Source organism: Coenobita brevimanus, chromosome 45 (genome assembly GCF_032717465.1).
Source record: "Coenobita brevimanus isolate Jiangsu-jjx chromosome 45, ASM3271746v2, whole genome shotgun sequence".
In the NCBI taxonomy this organism is placed as follows: domain Eukaryota; kingdom Metazoa; phylum Arthropoda; class Malacostraca; order Decapoda; family Coenobitidae; genus Coenobita; species Coenobita brevimanus.
The window spans coordinates 23,015,592-23,031,537 of record NC_136998.1 but is presented as its reverse complement, the minus strand read 5'-3'; the positions used below and the strand labels follow the sequence as shown (position 1 = coordinate 23,031,537).

Sequence of the window (15,946 nt, the reverse complement as noted above, 5' to 3'; positions counted from 1 at the left end):
ACCACGAGCTGATTCCCTCGACGTTATCTCTACCCGGGGACGTACAGTATAATAGGTATGTGGCAGGCCGGGACACCACTGCCAACAATAGCTCAAGAACTTGGAGTCCCCAGGCAGACCGTATGGAGTTGGGTCAAACAATGGCAAGAGGAAGACGTACTGACGACGGAGAAGTCGTCAGGATGACCAAAGGATCTTGCAGACGGCAGGGAGAGACCCATGATGTTATCCGTGCAAATAACTAGAGAACTGCAGCTGCCCTGTCACCACCTCACCACACGTCGATGCCTACATCACGGAGAATTTCATTGTTATGTCCCAGCCGTTAAGGAAACCTTGACTACCGCTCACACAGAGGCACGACTGGGATTTGCATTACAATACCTGCCCATGGACGTAGAATTCTGGAAAACCACTATATTCAGTGATGAAAAGGTATTCACCTCTGTAGAGTCTGGTGCAACACAGTGCTGGCGACCTCCTAATACAAGATACCGTCCTGAGAGCATCAATGAGATAAGGAGATGCGGACGGAACGCGGTGTCATTTTGGGAGTGGATGTGGGGATATGGACCGGGTGAACTAGTGAAAAAAGAAGGACGTTTTAACAGCTAACAGTACATTCAGATACTAGAGGAAGTGTTGATTCCAACTGTAAGAGGAACGGCTATCCCTCACCCAATGCTCATAAGGTTTGTTCATGATAACTCCTTTGTTCACTGTAGCAAGTCGGTGCGGGATTGGTTGAGTGCACATCCCGAGTTAGATGTAATTGACTGGCCTACAAAGGGGTGTGACATCAACTCAATAGAAAATATGTAGGCTATTATGTGCAGAGACTGGGACGTAGGAGACGAAAGGAATGTAGCTGCTATAGAAATGAAAGCTCGCAAGGTGTGGGACAGTGTGCTGCGGCGCCCAAATATCTGCTCCAATCTCGTAGAGTTTATTCCTATCATGCAACGTGCAGTTGTGGATGCGTGTGGTGGGTGGACATCACAGTAATGATGTATTTTGGAGGTTGCATTGTAATTATTGTATGTAAGCAAGGTGTAATATTTCGAAATATTATGTTCTTTTTTTTTTTATGTGGAGGGTTCATTTACAAGCTCATACGCTAGGCGCAGCATACATTCCTATTTATCATATTATGAATAATTAATGTAGTATCGTCTGGCAACGAGTAATTTCTTCAATGTTTATTATGAATTAATAAAACCCTCATGAATGGCTTACTTATTTAATATACCTGTGATATAAACGTCCAGATATTTTTCATAATGCAAGACGTTGCCTTTACTTAATGATTAGTAATATTATAGTTTCCTCTTATAAAATAAAAACTACATTCACTTGAAAGCGAGTCTTTCTATTGATAACACTCCTAATTTTATCTATAGTTCATACCTACTATAAACAATTATTCTGTATAACACTGATCTAACTACCAGTGAGGAATGGATATCCTAGATTAACTATTATGCACCATTTAAGCAGAGTAGTATAATCGGTCAGAATGTTACGAAAATGCTGAGATTATCGACCATGAAGGGGAAAAACATAACACTGGCAAATGATCTCCGTGCAGAATACATGCGAGACATCAGACACTGGTTTACTCCTAGGGAACCTCAGCTTCAGGAGGAGGAGTAGAGCCAGAGTGCATACGACCATCTTTACTGGCCAAACGTTTCGACATCCCAGTATGTCATCATCTGTGCTCTAACACCAAAAATGATAAACAAATATTAAAATGGGCAAAGTGAACTACAGGAAAAACAGAATTGGGTTTACACAATGTTGAGAGGGTCTGCAGACACTGCATTGCTTAACCAGGGTGTAAGTGACAATGTATAATGATTTAAGAATTCGTAGGTCTAAGGTGTTACAGCTGTCTAATATTTTTAACATGATCTTTATTAAGTAAAACACCACAAATCTCCGTGTGATTCTTCAAGGCTGAATGGGCAGGGTTGCGAAGTCTACACCCGTCCTGCTTGACTGACCTATGTGCTCATCCACTCGAACCTTGAGGGCACGTGTTGTACTGCCACCACACCCCGCTTGTCAACTAGGGCATGTTATCTCATGTTGACCACACACACACACACACACACACACACACACACACACACCACACGCACACGCGCACATCACGCACATCACGCACCACACGCACACGCGCGCACACACACACACACACACACACACACACACACACACACACACACACACACACACACACACACACAGACGCTGGCACACACACACATACATGCACGCACACTCACATGCACACACATACACACACACACACACACACACACACACAGTTATGACTTTCCTTACCTTGGAAATCAAAAATAGTGTGACTAGAATACATACGTGTAGCCTACTAATAAATCACTGAAGATTATTCAACTTATATTTTTACATATATCGTTACATTACCTTGGTATAACATTTGAAGAAGTGATCGTCACACCTAAACAGAAACATAGAACCAAACATAGTACAGTCCGAATAAGTTTTTCTATATTTTTACTCTAATGTTCCCAATAGCAGTATTGTGTATAGTAATTTACATGATATTATGTCATAAACCATACCCTTACCTAACATTCGTATGGTTCATTTCCCACTCTTGTTTATAGCCACGCAAGTACAGGCTAATTATATTAAGCCAACCTTCAATAACTTTTTCATTATTATTTTTTTTTTTACCCATAAATATATAAGTGCGATGCACGGTGCACTTCCGTTTGTTGTCCTGCATCTTCCTTAAACTATAGTGTCCGATTCTGTTCCCGAGTATTCTCCATGTGGCAGAGCCATCTAGTGGTTAACCTGACCAATATACCTCTCGGTAGGTGTGGTTCTGGCGCCGGTTGCAGGACTTTTGTCCATGACTGTACATGAAGTGGAGAAATTTGAAGGAAGTTGCTTGTATTGTGAGATGCCAGGACATAGGAAAGAGGTCTGCTACAAGTGGAAGAAGGAACAGGAGGGGATCAGTGAGGTTGCTGGTTCTGCGAGAAACCAGGACGCAAGAAGGAGAAATGTTATAGGTGGAAGAAGGGGCAAGAAATGAACAGTGCAAGGAAATCTACAATTGCAACAAAAGGGTGTTGGACATGTGGTGAGGCTGGACATTTCAGTTCTGACTGTCCAAAGAAGAAAATAGAGGATATGAAGAAGGTTGCAGAAGACAAGAAAGAGGCAGAAAACTAGTAAAGGTTGGTGTTAAGGGACAACAACCAGCCGGTTTTTCCCATGTACCCCACCACCGAGAAAATGCAAGAGAACTTCGATTGATTGTGTGCATGTAGACAGAAGAATAAATGGCAAGAAGTGTTCCCTGGTGAATGATTCAGCCTCAGAGCAGACTTTTGTGAGGTGTGATGTGTTAAGTCATTGATATCTAAGTCATCTGAACAGTTGTGTGGCATAACTGGGCACTGCAAAACTGAGGGGATCCTTAGATGTTCGGACTAAAGTGGCAGGGTAGGAGGCTACGCGTCCAATCGATGTGGCCGATATGGAGAATCCTTGCCTCATTGGTCTGGACTCTCTGATGTCCACGGGATGTGAGCTGGACTTCTACTCCATAAAGCTCAAAGGCCGAGGAAAGTCGGTTCCCGTCACGGCATTGAGACGTACCAGTTCTGATAGTGAGGTGAGGTTGCTGCTCATTACAGCAATACTCCCAAGATCAGAGCCATTGCTACAATGTAAGGTGAGTGACAATGCTGGGAACGCTACTAATAAAATGTAGCAGCGCTCCCGTTCCCGTTACTAGCTCGAAAAAGTAGTAGCGTTACTGGTTTCCCTACTTGAAACGAGATGTAGCGGCGCTCCCGCTCCCGCTACTTTGAATGAAAAGAAGGTACACGAAGGAAAGATTAACAAAAATCTGTGATGTAGCAATACACTATATACTGTTTTGATATTAGTCAGTCTGGGTGGTTATGTTGTGTACCAGTAATGTCGGTATATACTTATTGAAAAAAAAAAAAAATCATATACATATCGGTGTCACTTTCATGAAGCTTAGAGCCGAAGGTACAGGATGAAGCTATTTACTGTATAATGTAACAAATGTTCTTTGACATTGTTACCTTGTATACCTACTGAAGGTAACATACGTAAATAAAAGGTGAAAAAATGTGGCCTACCATTGATACATATTATATAGAGTTATTATATTTTCAATGATAACTATTTAAAATATGTACGAAAACGAAAGTAAAAATGAACTGGGCCTTTCTTTTAAAGGCTATTTATACAATAGCAATGTTTGTTTTTTTTTTCCATTACTTTAAACTGAAAGTAACATAATGTTACGAAATAATAATGTAGTGAGTAAGAATTCGTCTGAAAGAGAGAGTGGGGGAGAGAGCGGGAGTTACAGACGGGGATAGTTAGAGATGTGTGTGTGTGTTGCCTACATCTAGCTGACATCCTTATTTATCTTTACTTAAAATGATCGATAATTAACAAGCAAATTCCTGTCTAATAACTCCACATTACTAATAAAAAATAATTAATAAACTACTGATGTAATGTAGAACAAACATCATTAATTGCCAGAATTGACGAAAGTATTATTTTTCGTCATTAATAATTACAACCAAAATTGTCGGCATATCTGAATGTATTCACCGACTCCGGACCTGTATTCGTCGCGTGAATAGCGAGGAGCCCGGTAACGCGTGAGTACAGCCAAAAAGTAGCGGCGCTCTTAGTTCCACTGCTGGCTAAAAAGAGTAATGGCGCTACCACCATCGCTATTAAAATAGTAGCGGCGCTTTGTAGCGCCGCTACTAATAGCGGCGCTATTCCCAGCTTTGGCGAGTGACTCTTCTGATAGCTGTCTAGGGGTGGTGGAGCCTGACGGATGGTGTAAGTTAAAGGCTGGAGTGATGGTCTGGAAGACTCTGGGGGAGACAGGTGCAAGTGAAGTGTCAGTTGTGGTAGCCCGTTTCTCCCGTGAAATACAGGTCAATGAGGGAGAATTAGTGGGACTTTGCCAGGCAGTGGGCCCTGCGATGCATCAGGAGAAGGCCTGTTAACGGAGTGTAGTCAAAGGTGATGGGAATCTGCCAGATCCCTTACTAAAACTGTTTTCAAGGAATTGCCAGTGCCTGGATGATTCACAAGTGCTGCAGTTTCGGCAACTGCTAGTGAAGTTTGCTAATGTCTTTTCCACATGAGACCTAGACCTGGGATGCACAGATCTGATGGAGCATTGTATCGACACTGGGGATCACTGCCCAGCTAGACTGCTGGCAGTGGAGTTCAGTGCAACCATCTTGGGAAGAGGTTCCCAAGCTGACCTTGCGACTAAGAGCTATTGGAGTTAGTAGGACCTTCTTCAATTGAACAGCGGACTACTGGAGCGTAGGTGGGAGATACCCGATGGCCTCGGCAAGTTTTGACAGCTGGTGGTTCCTTGGAAAAGTCCCATAACCGGACAAACAGTGGGCATCTGGGAGGGTAGAAAACACTAACTCGGCTGCAACAGAGGTTCTACTGGACTTGCATGCAACAGGATGTTACGAGTGGTGTCGGGCTTGTAATGTGTGCTGTGCCAAGAAAGGACCCCAAAAACGTGGTTGCACCTCTTTTCAGTTGTATCAAGCAAGTGCATGGACATTGCTGACCTCTGCCATTCACTGAAAAAGGAAACTGGTATACAAGTGTTGCCATGGACTACTGCACTAAGTGACCAGAAGCCAATGCCATCCCAGATCAGGAAGTCGCAACTGTTGCTGCTCAGGTATTGGGTGACGAGTTCTTTTGTCGTTTTGGGATGCCACAAGAGCTACATTCAACCCAGGGAGGAAACTTGGAGTCTGCTGTGTTTCATGAGTGCTGGAAGTTAATGGGGATCAAGACGACCAGCATTAAGGCCACACTCAGATGGGATAGTGGAGATATTCAACTGGACCCTGAGACAAGAACTGGCTAAGCACTGTGTACAGGGACAGAAGGAATGGGACCAATAATTACCTGCACTGCTGATGGCATATTGGTCTGCATCCCACGAGTCTACTGGCTATGCCCCTGCAAAACGGATGTTGGGCCACTAGTTACAGTTCCCAGTTGATCTGCTAATGAGAAGACCACCTGGTGAAGAGCTGCCTACAGATACCTCCAGCTATGCGAAACATCTTCAGTAAAGACTGGTTGAGGCACATCATAAAGTTCAAGGAGCTCTGAAGTTCTCTGGTGAAGTGATGATGCACAAGTATGATGCCAATGCAAGTAAGGTGAGTTTCAAAGATGATGACAGAGTTTGGCTGTACAATCCTCACTGGAGAGAGACAACCACCGAAGCTGCAGAACCCATGGGATGGGTCCTTCACTGTGATGGAGTGCCTGTCAGACGTAACATACCGGATTTGGGGAGGCAGAAAGTCTCGCCCAAAGATGGTACACGTGAATCGTCTGTGACAATACCATGGGCCAGGACAGTACAGTTGGGACGTCTTCGAGGAATCGTGCACACCCACGGCCGATGATGCTGAGGAGGAACAATGAATTGAAACACAAGAGGATGGTGACAGTTTCCCTAGGGAAGAAATGTATCAGGAAGAGGACCATGTCATTCCAGGAAAAGTTGACTGTGTGGAAGAGCAGGGACGTCGTCAGAAGAGGCATAGGAATAGACCTGATGAGCTGAAGGACTATGTTGTGCTTAATTAAATGTTTTGATAGGATTAAGAATTATGTATATAAACATTGTGAAGTTTTGTCGGGATGGCAAAAGAGCTAGGGAGGGGGAAATGTTAAGAAACAGGTGCACTAGCTTGGTGGTAGTGGACAATTCCTGATAATTCTCTTATTTTTAGTTGCTAGTCGGAGTTGCCAGGTAGCCCACTGATGTGACCGGAGGTATTTTGTAAAGTTATGCGTTAATTTTTATTTTTTTCTCTCTATTAATGATTTATTTGGATGATTGTTATATTATGTAACTGTTATCTTTAATTTCAGCTTGTATGCTAAAGCAGTTAGAGTGCTACATAACTTAAGAAAGCTTTGGAATGTTTTGTATGTCTCTGACTTAGAACTCTGTTGCTGCTAGGAGTACCTAGAACGTTCGAGTAGCAAGGAAGGTTGTAAAACGGATGGGGGAGAGAGTAGAGGAGTCAGTTTACTCGCGACCCTTGTGAAATTAGCGTAGCTCTGGCACTTGGAAAATTAGTTTGTTTCGCAAGCAGACAGTGTAATTACATGGACTATAAAGTCTACAAACACGATAAGCCTGTGTTATTATGATGGCTGAGTTGATCATGTGTCCATTGTGTCACGGGTTTTTAAAAATAAAAGCAATATTTCATTTAAATGATAAAATGTTCAATAATACTGAAGAGCAGGGACAATGATTGTCTTGCTACATCAAGCAATGATTACTTCACGCTGGCTTGCTTCGCACGATTCTCTAAGAACGAGAATTTATAAACTTTCTCAACAGTACACAGCAGAGACTAATTACTCAATTGCTGTTTATTAGTACTGTTAGCCTCTGGAGAAAGTTACTTCACCCCTGACAGTAAATAACTAATACTATTAATGATATCAGGTTCTTGCTGGTGCTTAACTCCTAGAAGGCACAACGGATTTTAAGCTTAATACAACAAGACTGGCCTAAGTACCAGTTATGAATGGCAAAACGTTTATGCAAGCTAGGAGCTATAAGGGAAATAAGCTTAATTATGGAGAAATGAAACACAAGTTTACATTACATTAAGCTCAAGAAAAAGAACTGTTAAATTTATTGATTACAAAATAAATTTAACGTTACATTTCAAAATCAAATTAATGAGATCGCACTCACTCACTCACTGAAAAGCTAAATTCTTACGCCTAGGAAAAAACACCTTAACTAACTCTTAAGTCTAGGAAAACGAAAAGAAAATACTGGTCAATGAATGCAGTGTATCACCAACGAAGGGTGGGAGCCTGGAGAACTGTAGTCTAGTGGAGCCTGGGTGCTAGCTGTCCTCTCACTCTTACACTGCTGGAGCACAGAACCTCTCTCCGTCACAACAGACACTTGACTGAGTAACTCGTGGGAAAGAAAAGGGAGCGCTAGGGCCGCATTCTTTAACGGCTAGAGTGAGCGAAATGCGCCCAAAACAAATCACTCAGCGGAAGCGCTAATGTCTCACACAAAGACGATCACATATGACAATGAAAAATTGATTTGAAAAGAACTCCCGACCAAATGAGCGGTTACTGAACGATAAACTGGGATTCCACTTGAGTTCGTGGTTTCCCACAAAAGCCAATGTCACTAGCCGACTCGTGACACTTTGAAAGGCTGACCCTGCAAGGAACGAGTCACTGAGTGAAGTCTTTCTCATACTGAACTACTGCTGTTGGAGCCTGTGACAGTGTAGAATGAGGAGGTACCATTGATGAAAGCGTTTACATTACAGTAGGCTGCTGTTGCACAACCGAGTTTTACTGTACCAACATACGGTGATATAATTATAATAGGTTCTTGTTACTTTGTGATACAGTGGTACAGCAATCCCTCCATTACCCATTCCCGCCGCGTGACTGAAGCACTAACCTCAAGTAGCCATTCGGCCAAAGTCGAGTAATCACTTGGTGTTACCAAACAGACATTTGGAAAAGCGCTAAACTTCAAAAACTCGGTAAACTATGAGTGAACAGTTAAAAATTTTGCATTAAACTGAATTTCAACATGAGCTAGATACTGAATAAAGCCTAAGGCCTGAATGTTTGCACAAATGACAAAGTTCTGTGATAGAGACGAAGGCAATTGTTTGGTTTGCACAGCTTTCTCAGTGTAGAGAGGACAAGGAAGTTTGATACTTAATTTTTATGATAGTATCAAGCATGTCACCCAATAGTCTCCTCTCCACAAACTCCTCAGTCTGTAGAATTTTCTGGAAAGGATAACCTCGTAGTATTCGTGTTGGCACTTGCCAGCCTCAATCCCCCGTCAATCCACTCCCTTGAGGTGGTTTAAACAGCGGATTGACTAAACTTCAGATTAAGTGCCTCGGTGGCTCAAAATCTTGTTCTGACTATCTGTAATATGGGGTTCTGTTGTAATCCAGGTTTAAAACCGGGGATCGGGTTCAAAACAGAGACCTGAATTTGGGGCTAAGTGTCAATGGAAGGTTGCTCTGAAACTTATTCTCATCTCATAACTACAGCTCAGTGGATTCAAGAAACTATGACTTGGTATTCATAAAGCTGTGCTAGTGGACCAGTTCCATCAAGTAAGAACAAATTAGCTGTAGTAAGCAGGGAGACATATTCAATTTTCATGCAACCACGACTTTGTACTCTAGTTGTGGAAGTGGTTCAGCTCCGTCAAGTTAAGGCACACCGACTATGGTAAACCGAGCAACAGAAGTCTGCAGAAATTGGTTTGTTCGCTATCGTGATGGGAAGATGAGAAGATGCCTTATCACTGTGTCAGTGGACACTTTACACATAGATGGCTTCGTTGAACCCATTAGCCTTTACAAACAAAATTCTTTTTTACTTCCAAAGAGGCTTTTAATCTTTATAGGCATCTAGCTTTAATTCTCGATTGTTTTTTTGCCGAAAACCCACAAATTAGCTGAAACATAACCGTAAAACACTAGAGCAGAGTTGGCTAAAAAGCCTATCTATCTATCTATTGGCAGATGCCGTAATCCCTTAAGGGGTGGCCATTTGACTCTAAGTTATTTGTTTTACAGGGAGGGGCACTAACCCTCCACCAACCCACTTGTTGACACGTAGGGATCACGTATGGTTTGGTTATATGGTTACCACTTGGTGGAAGGGTTGGGAGTCAGGAGATTGTGAAGTGGTTAAATGCTGAGAAGAATTGGTCAAAGTAAAGGCCACAAGACAAGATCAAATATAAAAAAATCTACCCATTAACTCAGTAGGTTTTTATTCAGTTTGAATAAGTTGGAGGAAAATTTCAGTGCCAGCAAGAGATGAACTATTCCTACATTGAGAATAATACATTAATGGACAGCGTCACAGTGTAAGGTCAGTTGGATAATTTTGGATCCACTTTGGCTAAAACTTAGTAAAGGGGTAGGGGATCATGCAAGGATGAAGGATTTTTTGTTTGAGAAAACTCAGTCGAAGGATAGGGTCACACAGCAGGATCAAAATTCAATATTTTAGGCACTAGTGTGTTCTTCTCTGAGTTATGCTGCTTGTTATTTTCCCCAAAAGAGTATATTCAGCTTAGGGGAGAATAAAAAGGCTTTAAAAATCAGTGAAGCAAGCTTAAGCAAGAAGTTAGGCTCAGAGTGGAAAACCAACTGCAGCAAACTTTTTTTTTTTTTATGCTAGGGAGAAGGAACCAAAGGCCATGAGCCCGCAAAAACTGTTCCCTCCAAGAGAAGAACAAAATACAAGAGAGAGCCAAATTCAAGATCAAACTGGTCTAAGGACCCAGTATTAGATTTTGCCTTCTGATCTCGTCTTTCAACAAAGTAAGATATTATCAAAATCGAATGACATTTTTGTCCAACCCTTAACCCTTCCATCAGCTTTGCTTTAGAACAGCTGTTTGAGTTTACTTTACCCAGTAAGCCTGACAGTTGACCTTTCCCTGTAACCTTGACCTTTGACTAATTGAATGCCATCCCCTACTCTTAAACCCTAAAATCATCTTTTGCTAAAATCACATTGTCCAAGAGTTGGAGGCCATTTAATTAAAAAAAAAAAAGATACCAGATGTTTTGTTGCTTTTGTTGAAAAGGGTGTACCTTGCGGCATTTGAAATGGATAGTCTTAAGTTTGAACAGTGGGGGTGTGGGTGGTATTAACCCTTTTCCATCGTTTTGTGACATCCACTGCTTCTTCAAATTATGGGGTAGGGCAAACATACAAGTTCTTTCTTACAAGATATTCAATGCAGAACTGTGGTATATACATCAAAATACTTGTTATTGAATTATCTTTCAATATAATAAGATCTATGGAAATTGGGTTATTACTGAGGTCAGTAAGGATCAAAAGGTCACATGATCTCTGACTTCATAGAAAATCGGATACCTTTGCAATTAAAGCTCTAGCTTGCCCCTGCACTGATAGGGAAACACAAACACCCATGGCTCAAACTAAGGTCATCTGGGCAGTTTTTGAAAAAGGTTTGGGTCAGTTTGATACAGTGCAGTGGTTGTGAAATATTTTTTAAAGTTAGCAATTTTTTTCAAAGTTACAGATTCAGTTATTTCTCTCACACAAAACATTGTCCGTACAAAATAGTGACCAGAGTTAATTCATTAAACAGATAAAGCAATCTCCAGTGAAAATTACAGGGTTTAGTCAGGATTTAGGTTTATTCTTCATCACTATCCTCTTCATCTGAAGACGCACTATTTGCTGGCATATCATCATCCTCGCCTTCCTCACAGTCACTGTCCTCCTCTAGACTGACACTGGCTGGGGTCCGGGGTCCCTTAAACCAAACCACCCGCAGTTTGTTATCTTCAACTGTCCAGCCACGCCCATTAGGCCCAAAGCCAACTGGATCAAAGATTCTGCGTTCCTCCATAGTAATGCCACATAGTTCATACACTTGAGCTTCTGTTCAAGCATTATTCTGCAGGGAGGCAGGGAACACGGATCAGAAGATTTATGCTTCTCCTGAGGTTTGCCAGGCTTACATGGTGCATAGAGCTTCCTAAAGATCTGATAACGTACAAGGTTGACATCTGTCACGTTACAAACTCCGTTTCTTAGCACAAACAAACTCTTCAATTGTGGCTACCACCTCTGCATCCACAGAACTGGAGGTACCCAGTTTGCTTAATGCCGCGACGAATCGTCTGTCTTTCACCATTAAGTTCAAATAGCCTTCATCTGGCCTTCCGCAAGAATGGTGCTGTATAATCACAGCCGGTGAAAGCATGAAAACTAGGTAATGCAGCGCATATACTTGGTGTTAGATCTAGTGCAATGGCAGAGATGTCTATGAAACGCCTGGTGTTGTCCGAGCTCTTACCAGCATCCAACCACAGAATTGCACTGGTCTGTGCTGTATGATAGATGGGCAGGACAAAGACGTCTGTGTCACCACTTCGAACAACTACTACTCTGGGGGATTCAGGATCTAGTTGTGAGACATACTTTGCATGGAAAAGGAATCTTGTGTCTGCCTCTTCGTGACTGTTTTTTAGTTCATCAACCTGACGACACTGTACTTGTCCTTGTTTAGCTGTAAAAGTGAAGCATGACTGACACATGGCGAAGTAGACTGTATATCTTTCCAACACAGATACATAGTCTGGACACATCCATTCTCGTGTGAGGGATTTCAACAGCTCAGTTTTGTACATACTTGATTGTAATGCACCACGGAAGTCGCTTGGTCTTCACTGGGATGGTCCTGTTACTTTGTAGACAATATGAGAATATCCACGTCCTCATGCCCATGTCCCTTAATGGATGGCCCTTCTCCATACGTGTCACATACAATATGCTCTTCTGCAGCAAAGGCATTAAACAAACTGGGTACCTCCAATTCTGTGGATGCAGAGGCGGTAGCCACAATTGAAGTTTATTAGTGCTATATACGGAATTCGTAATGTGACATGTCAACCGCGTACGTTATCACCTCTTTAGGAAGCTCTATGCACCATGTAAGCCTGGCAAACCTCAGGAGAAACTTAAATCTTCTGATCCGTGTTCCCTGCCTCCCTGCAGAATAATGCTTGAACAGAAGCTCAAGTGTACGAACTATGTGGCATTACTGTGGAGGAACGCAGACTCTTTGATCCAGTTGGCTTTGGGCCTAATGGGCGTGGCTGGACAGTTGAAGATAACAAACTGCAGGTGGTTTGGTTTAAGGGACCCCGGACCCCAGCCAGTGTCAGTCTAGAGGAGGACAGTGACTGTGAGGAAGGCGAGGATGATGATATGCCAGCATATAGTGCGTCTTCATATGAAGAGGATACTGATGAAGAATAAACCTAAATCTTGACTAAACCCTGTAATTTTCACTGGAGATTGCTTTATCTGTTTAACGAATTAACTCTGGTCACAATTTTGTACGGACAATGTTTTGTGTGAGAGAAATAACTGAATTTGTAACTTTGAAAAAAATACCTAACTTTAAAAAATATTTCACAACCACTGCACTGTATCAAACTGACCCAAACCTTTTTCAAAAACTGCCCAGATGACCCTAGTTTGAGCCATGGGTGTTTGTGTTTCCCTAACAGTAAAGGACCAAGCTAGAGCTTTAATTGCAAAGATATCCAATTTTCTATGAAGTCGGGGATCATGTGACCTTTTGACCCTTACTGACCTCAGTTATTGCCAAATTTGCATAAATTTTATACCACCGAAAGACAATTCAATAACAAGTATTTTGATGTATGTATCACAGTTCTGCATCGAATATCTTGTCAGAAAGAGCTTGTATGTTTACCTTACCCCATAATTTTGAAGAAGCAGTGAATGTCACAAAACGAGGGAAAAAGGTTAGTTCCGCCCACACCCCCCACTGGTCAAACTCAAGACTATCCATTTCAAATGTTGCAAGGTACATCCTTAAAAAAAAAAAAAGCAACAAAACATCTGGTACTTTTTATTTTTAATTAAATGGCCCCCAGTTCTTGGATTAACAGCAGTTTTGTCGGTCTTGCCGAGTGACCTTGGTCTGATCTTTCCCTTTTGCCTTAATCTTTGATTGTTTTCAAGATCGAGTACATTTATTCTTGTCTTATCCTCAAAACCTTTCATAAAGTTAGATCTAAATTAGATAAAACTGTTTTAAGTTTATCTCTTTCTGTGGCCGTGACAAAGCAGCTTGTGCATCCCAGTGATCAGTGGAGCTATACTAGGCAAGTGCACCCATACTAGGTAGGATCACTGGTAATATAAGGATCGGAAAAAGTTTCCCCTTGTAAAAATTGCCTGTGCCGGCTAAAAACTCCTTTTTGAACCACGGTGACTATACCGGTCGCGCTACCCTGATTCTCTTGTGCCCCGCCCCCTTCTGATCCCCCGCCCACTTCCAGCTCTACTCGTTGCTGATTGGCTGAGGTAATTATTCTTCTTACTGATAGAATAATGAGCCTTATCACGAAATATTATCGTATTATTTACTTTTACTTTGAATTCATTTCTGAATGACAATGGAAGCACTAAAATTTGCTAACTGAATCAAAATCAGTTTGAAAAGAACCAACCTGACTCCTCCCGCGACTGCAGCTGAGTTTTGGCGCCAAAAAAGTTCGGAACTTGGCAAGAACACATCGCAGCTGTGCCGTTATTACTATTAAGTCATCTATCTGTCATGTCTGGTAAGTTACCACAGTATCATAACCATATAGTCATTTTCCTTATTTATTTCCTTCATTAATTTCCTTAATATAAGAGGGATTGAATATAGAAGTAGGAAAACGAAATGTCACTGGCTTCGCCCATGCAATACAGCAGCTTACATAAATTGTATTCCACCTGTCGCATCATAATACTGTCCTTAGGCTATAGCAAAAGGATTACAGTATATGTATTTGTATTTTCCTACAATGGACACATGGGCGTCATCCAAAGGGGGGAAGGAGGGAAATGTCCCCCCACTTTTCAATCAGGGGGATACAACATATTGTGCCCCCCATTTATATATATATATACACACAGTACACTCGGGAATAAAGTAACTGATATTTATATTGGACAAAAGAGGTGGCCAGACTTGCTTAACTGTGGATTAATTTAAAAGTAACTTTATGCCACAATCATTACTTATTTATCTGTTGCACTGAGGCATTTTGTATATCCACAGTTCTCATTAAAACAAGGAAGGCTATTTCTTATTGATTATTTTTACTTGCTAAGTCTGTAATGTACTGTGCCATGGTCTGTATAGTCTGGTAAGTACTGATTAATGAAGCAGTATATAACTACCCTTTTAGTGTACTCCAGATAGTTAATGATCTGAGGTGAAATACTTTATTCCCTTGGAGAAAATAATCACCGATGTGGTCACAGCCTTGCCCATAGACTGGAACATATGAGCTCCCACCAAAATTTCCAACCCCTGTAGCTTGTCCCTGTCACGAATCAATTCGCGACATTTCCTTTTTGTGAGAAACCACGAACTATTAGTGGAAAACTCACTGTGTATCGCTCAGCTAACCGTTTCTCCCTCCATTATCGGAGTATACTTTTCAAATAATTCGTCACCGTTTTCAAAGAGTGACCGATTTAATGCACGTCACTAAGTGCTGTACTGAGCGATACTATTGTTTTTTTATTGTTCGCCTCTGCTTCCTCATTCGACCGTTAAAAAATGCGGCCGAGTGCTCCGCTTTCCCACGACTTAGGCAGTCTTGTGATTGATGTGACGGAGGAAGGACCTGTGCCGCAGTGTGAGAGGTCAGCTAGTACCCAAACTCCACTTCACAGTTAGTCCAGTCTTCCCACCCATCTGGTGATACGCAGCATTCATCGACTATAGTATTTCTTTTGTGTATTTTCTAGTTATAAGAGTTTAATTAAGGTGTTTTTCCCTAGGCGTAAGTATTTAGCTATTGCGTGAGTGAGTGAGCGAGTGCGTCTCATTGATTTGATTTGAAATGTAATGTTAAATTTATTTTTTTGTAATTAATAAATTTAACAGTTCCTTTCTCGAGCTTAATGTAAAGTAAAAATCTTGTTTCATTTTTCCATAATTAAGCATATTTTCCATATAGCTCTAGCTTGCATAAACGTTTGCTTTCATAACTGGTACTTAGACCAGTCTTGTATTAACTTAAAATCCGTTGTGCCAGGAGTTAATGCATCAGCAAGAACCTGATGTTATTATTATTAGTATTAGTTATTTATTGTCAGGGGTGATGTAACTTTCTCCAGAGGCTAACAGTACAGTAATTCAGCAATTGTGAGTAATTAGTCTCTGCTGTGTACTGTTGAGAAAGTTTATAAATTCTCGTTCTTG

The 15,946-nt window shown here is 41.6% G+C and overlaps 1 protein-coding gene across 1 annotated transcript; it reads left to right on the top strand.

The window, feature by feature from the left end:
- The first annotated feature begins 222 nt into the window (after positions 1-222).
- Positions 223-615, top strand: LOC145398457 (uncharacterized). Its single transcript, XM_080271338.1, has one exon. The coding sequence runs from the start codon at positions 223-225 to the stop codon at positions 613-615; it is 393 nt and encodes a 130-aa protein (XP_080127464.1).
- Positions 616-15,946: the final 15,331 nt, after the last annotated feature.

Bases quoted from the DNA above. Each gene is read 5' to 3' on its own strand.
- LOC145398457 (XM_080271338.1), top strand. From the start codon at position 223: ATGTTATCCGTGCAAATAACTAGAGAACTGCAGCTGCCCTGTCACCAC.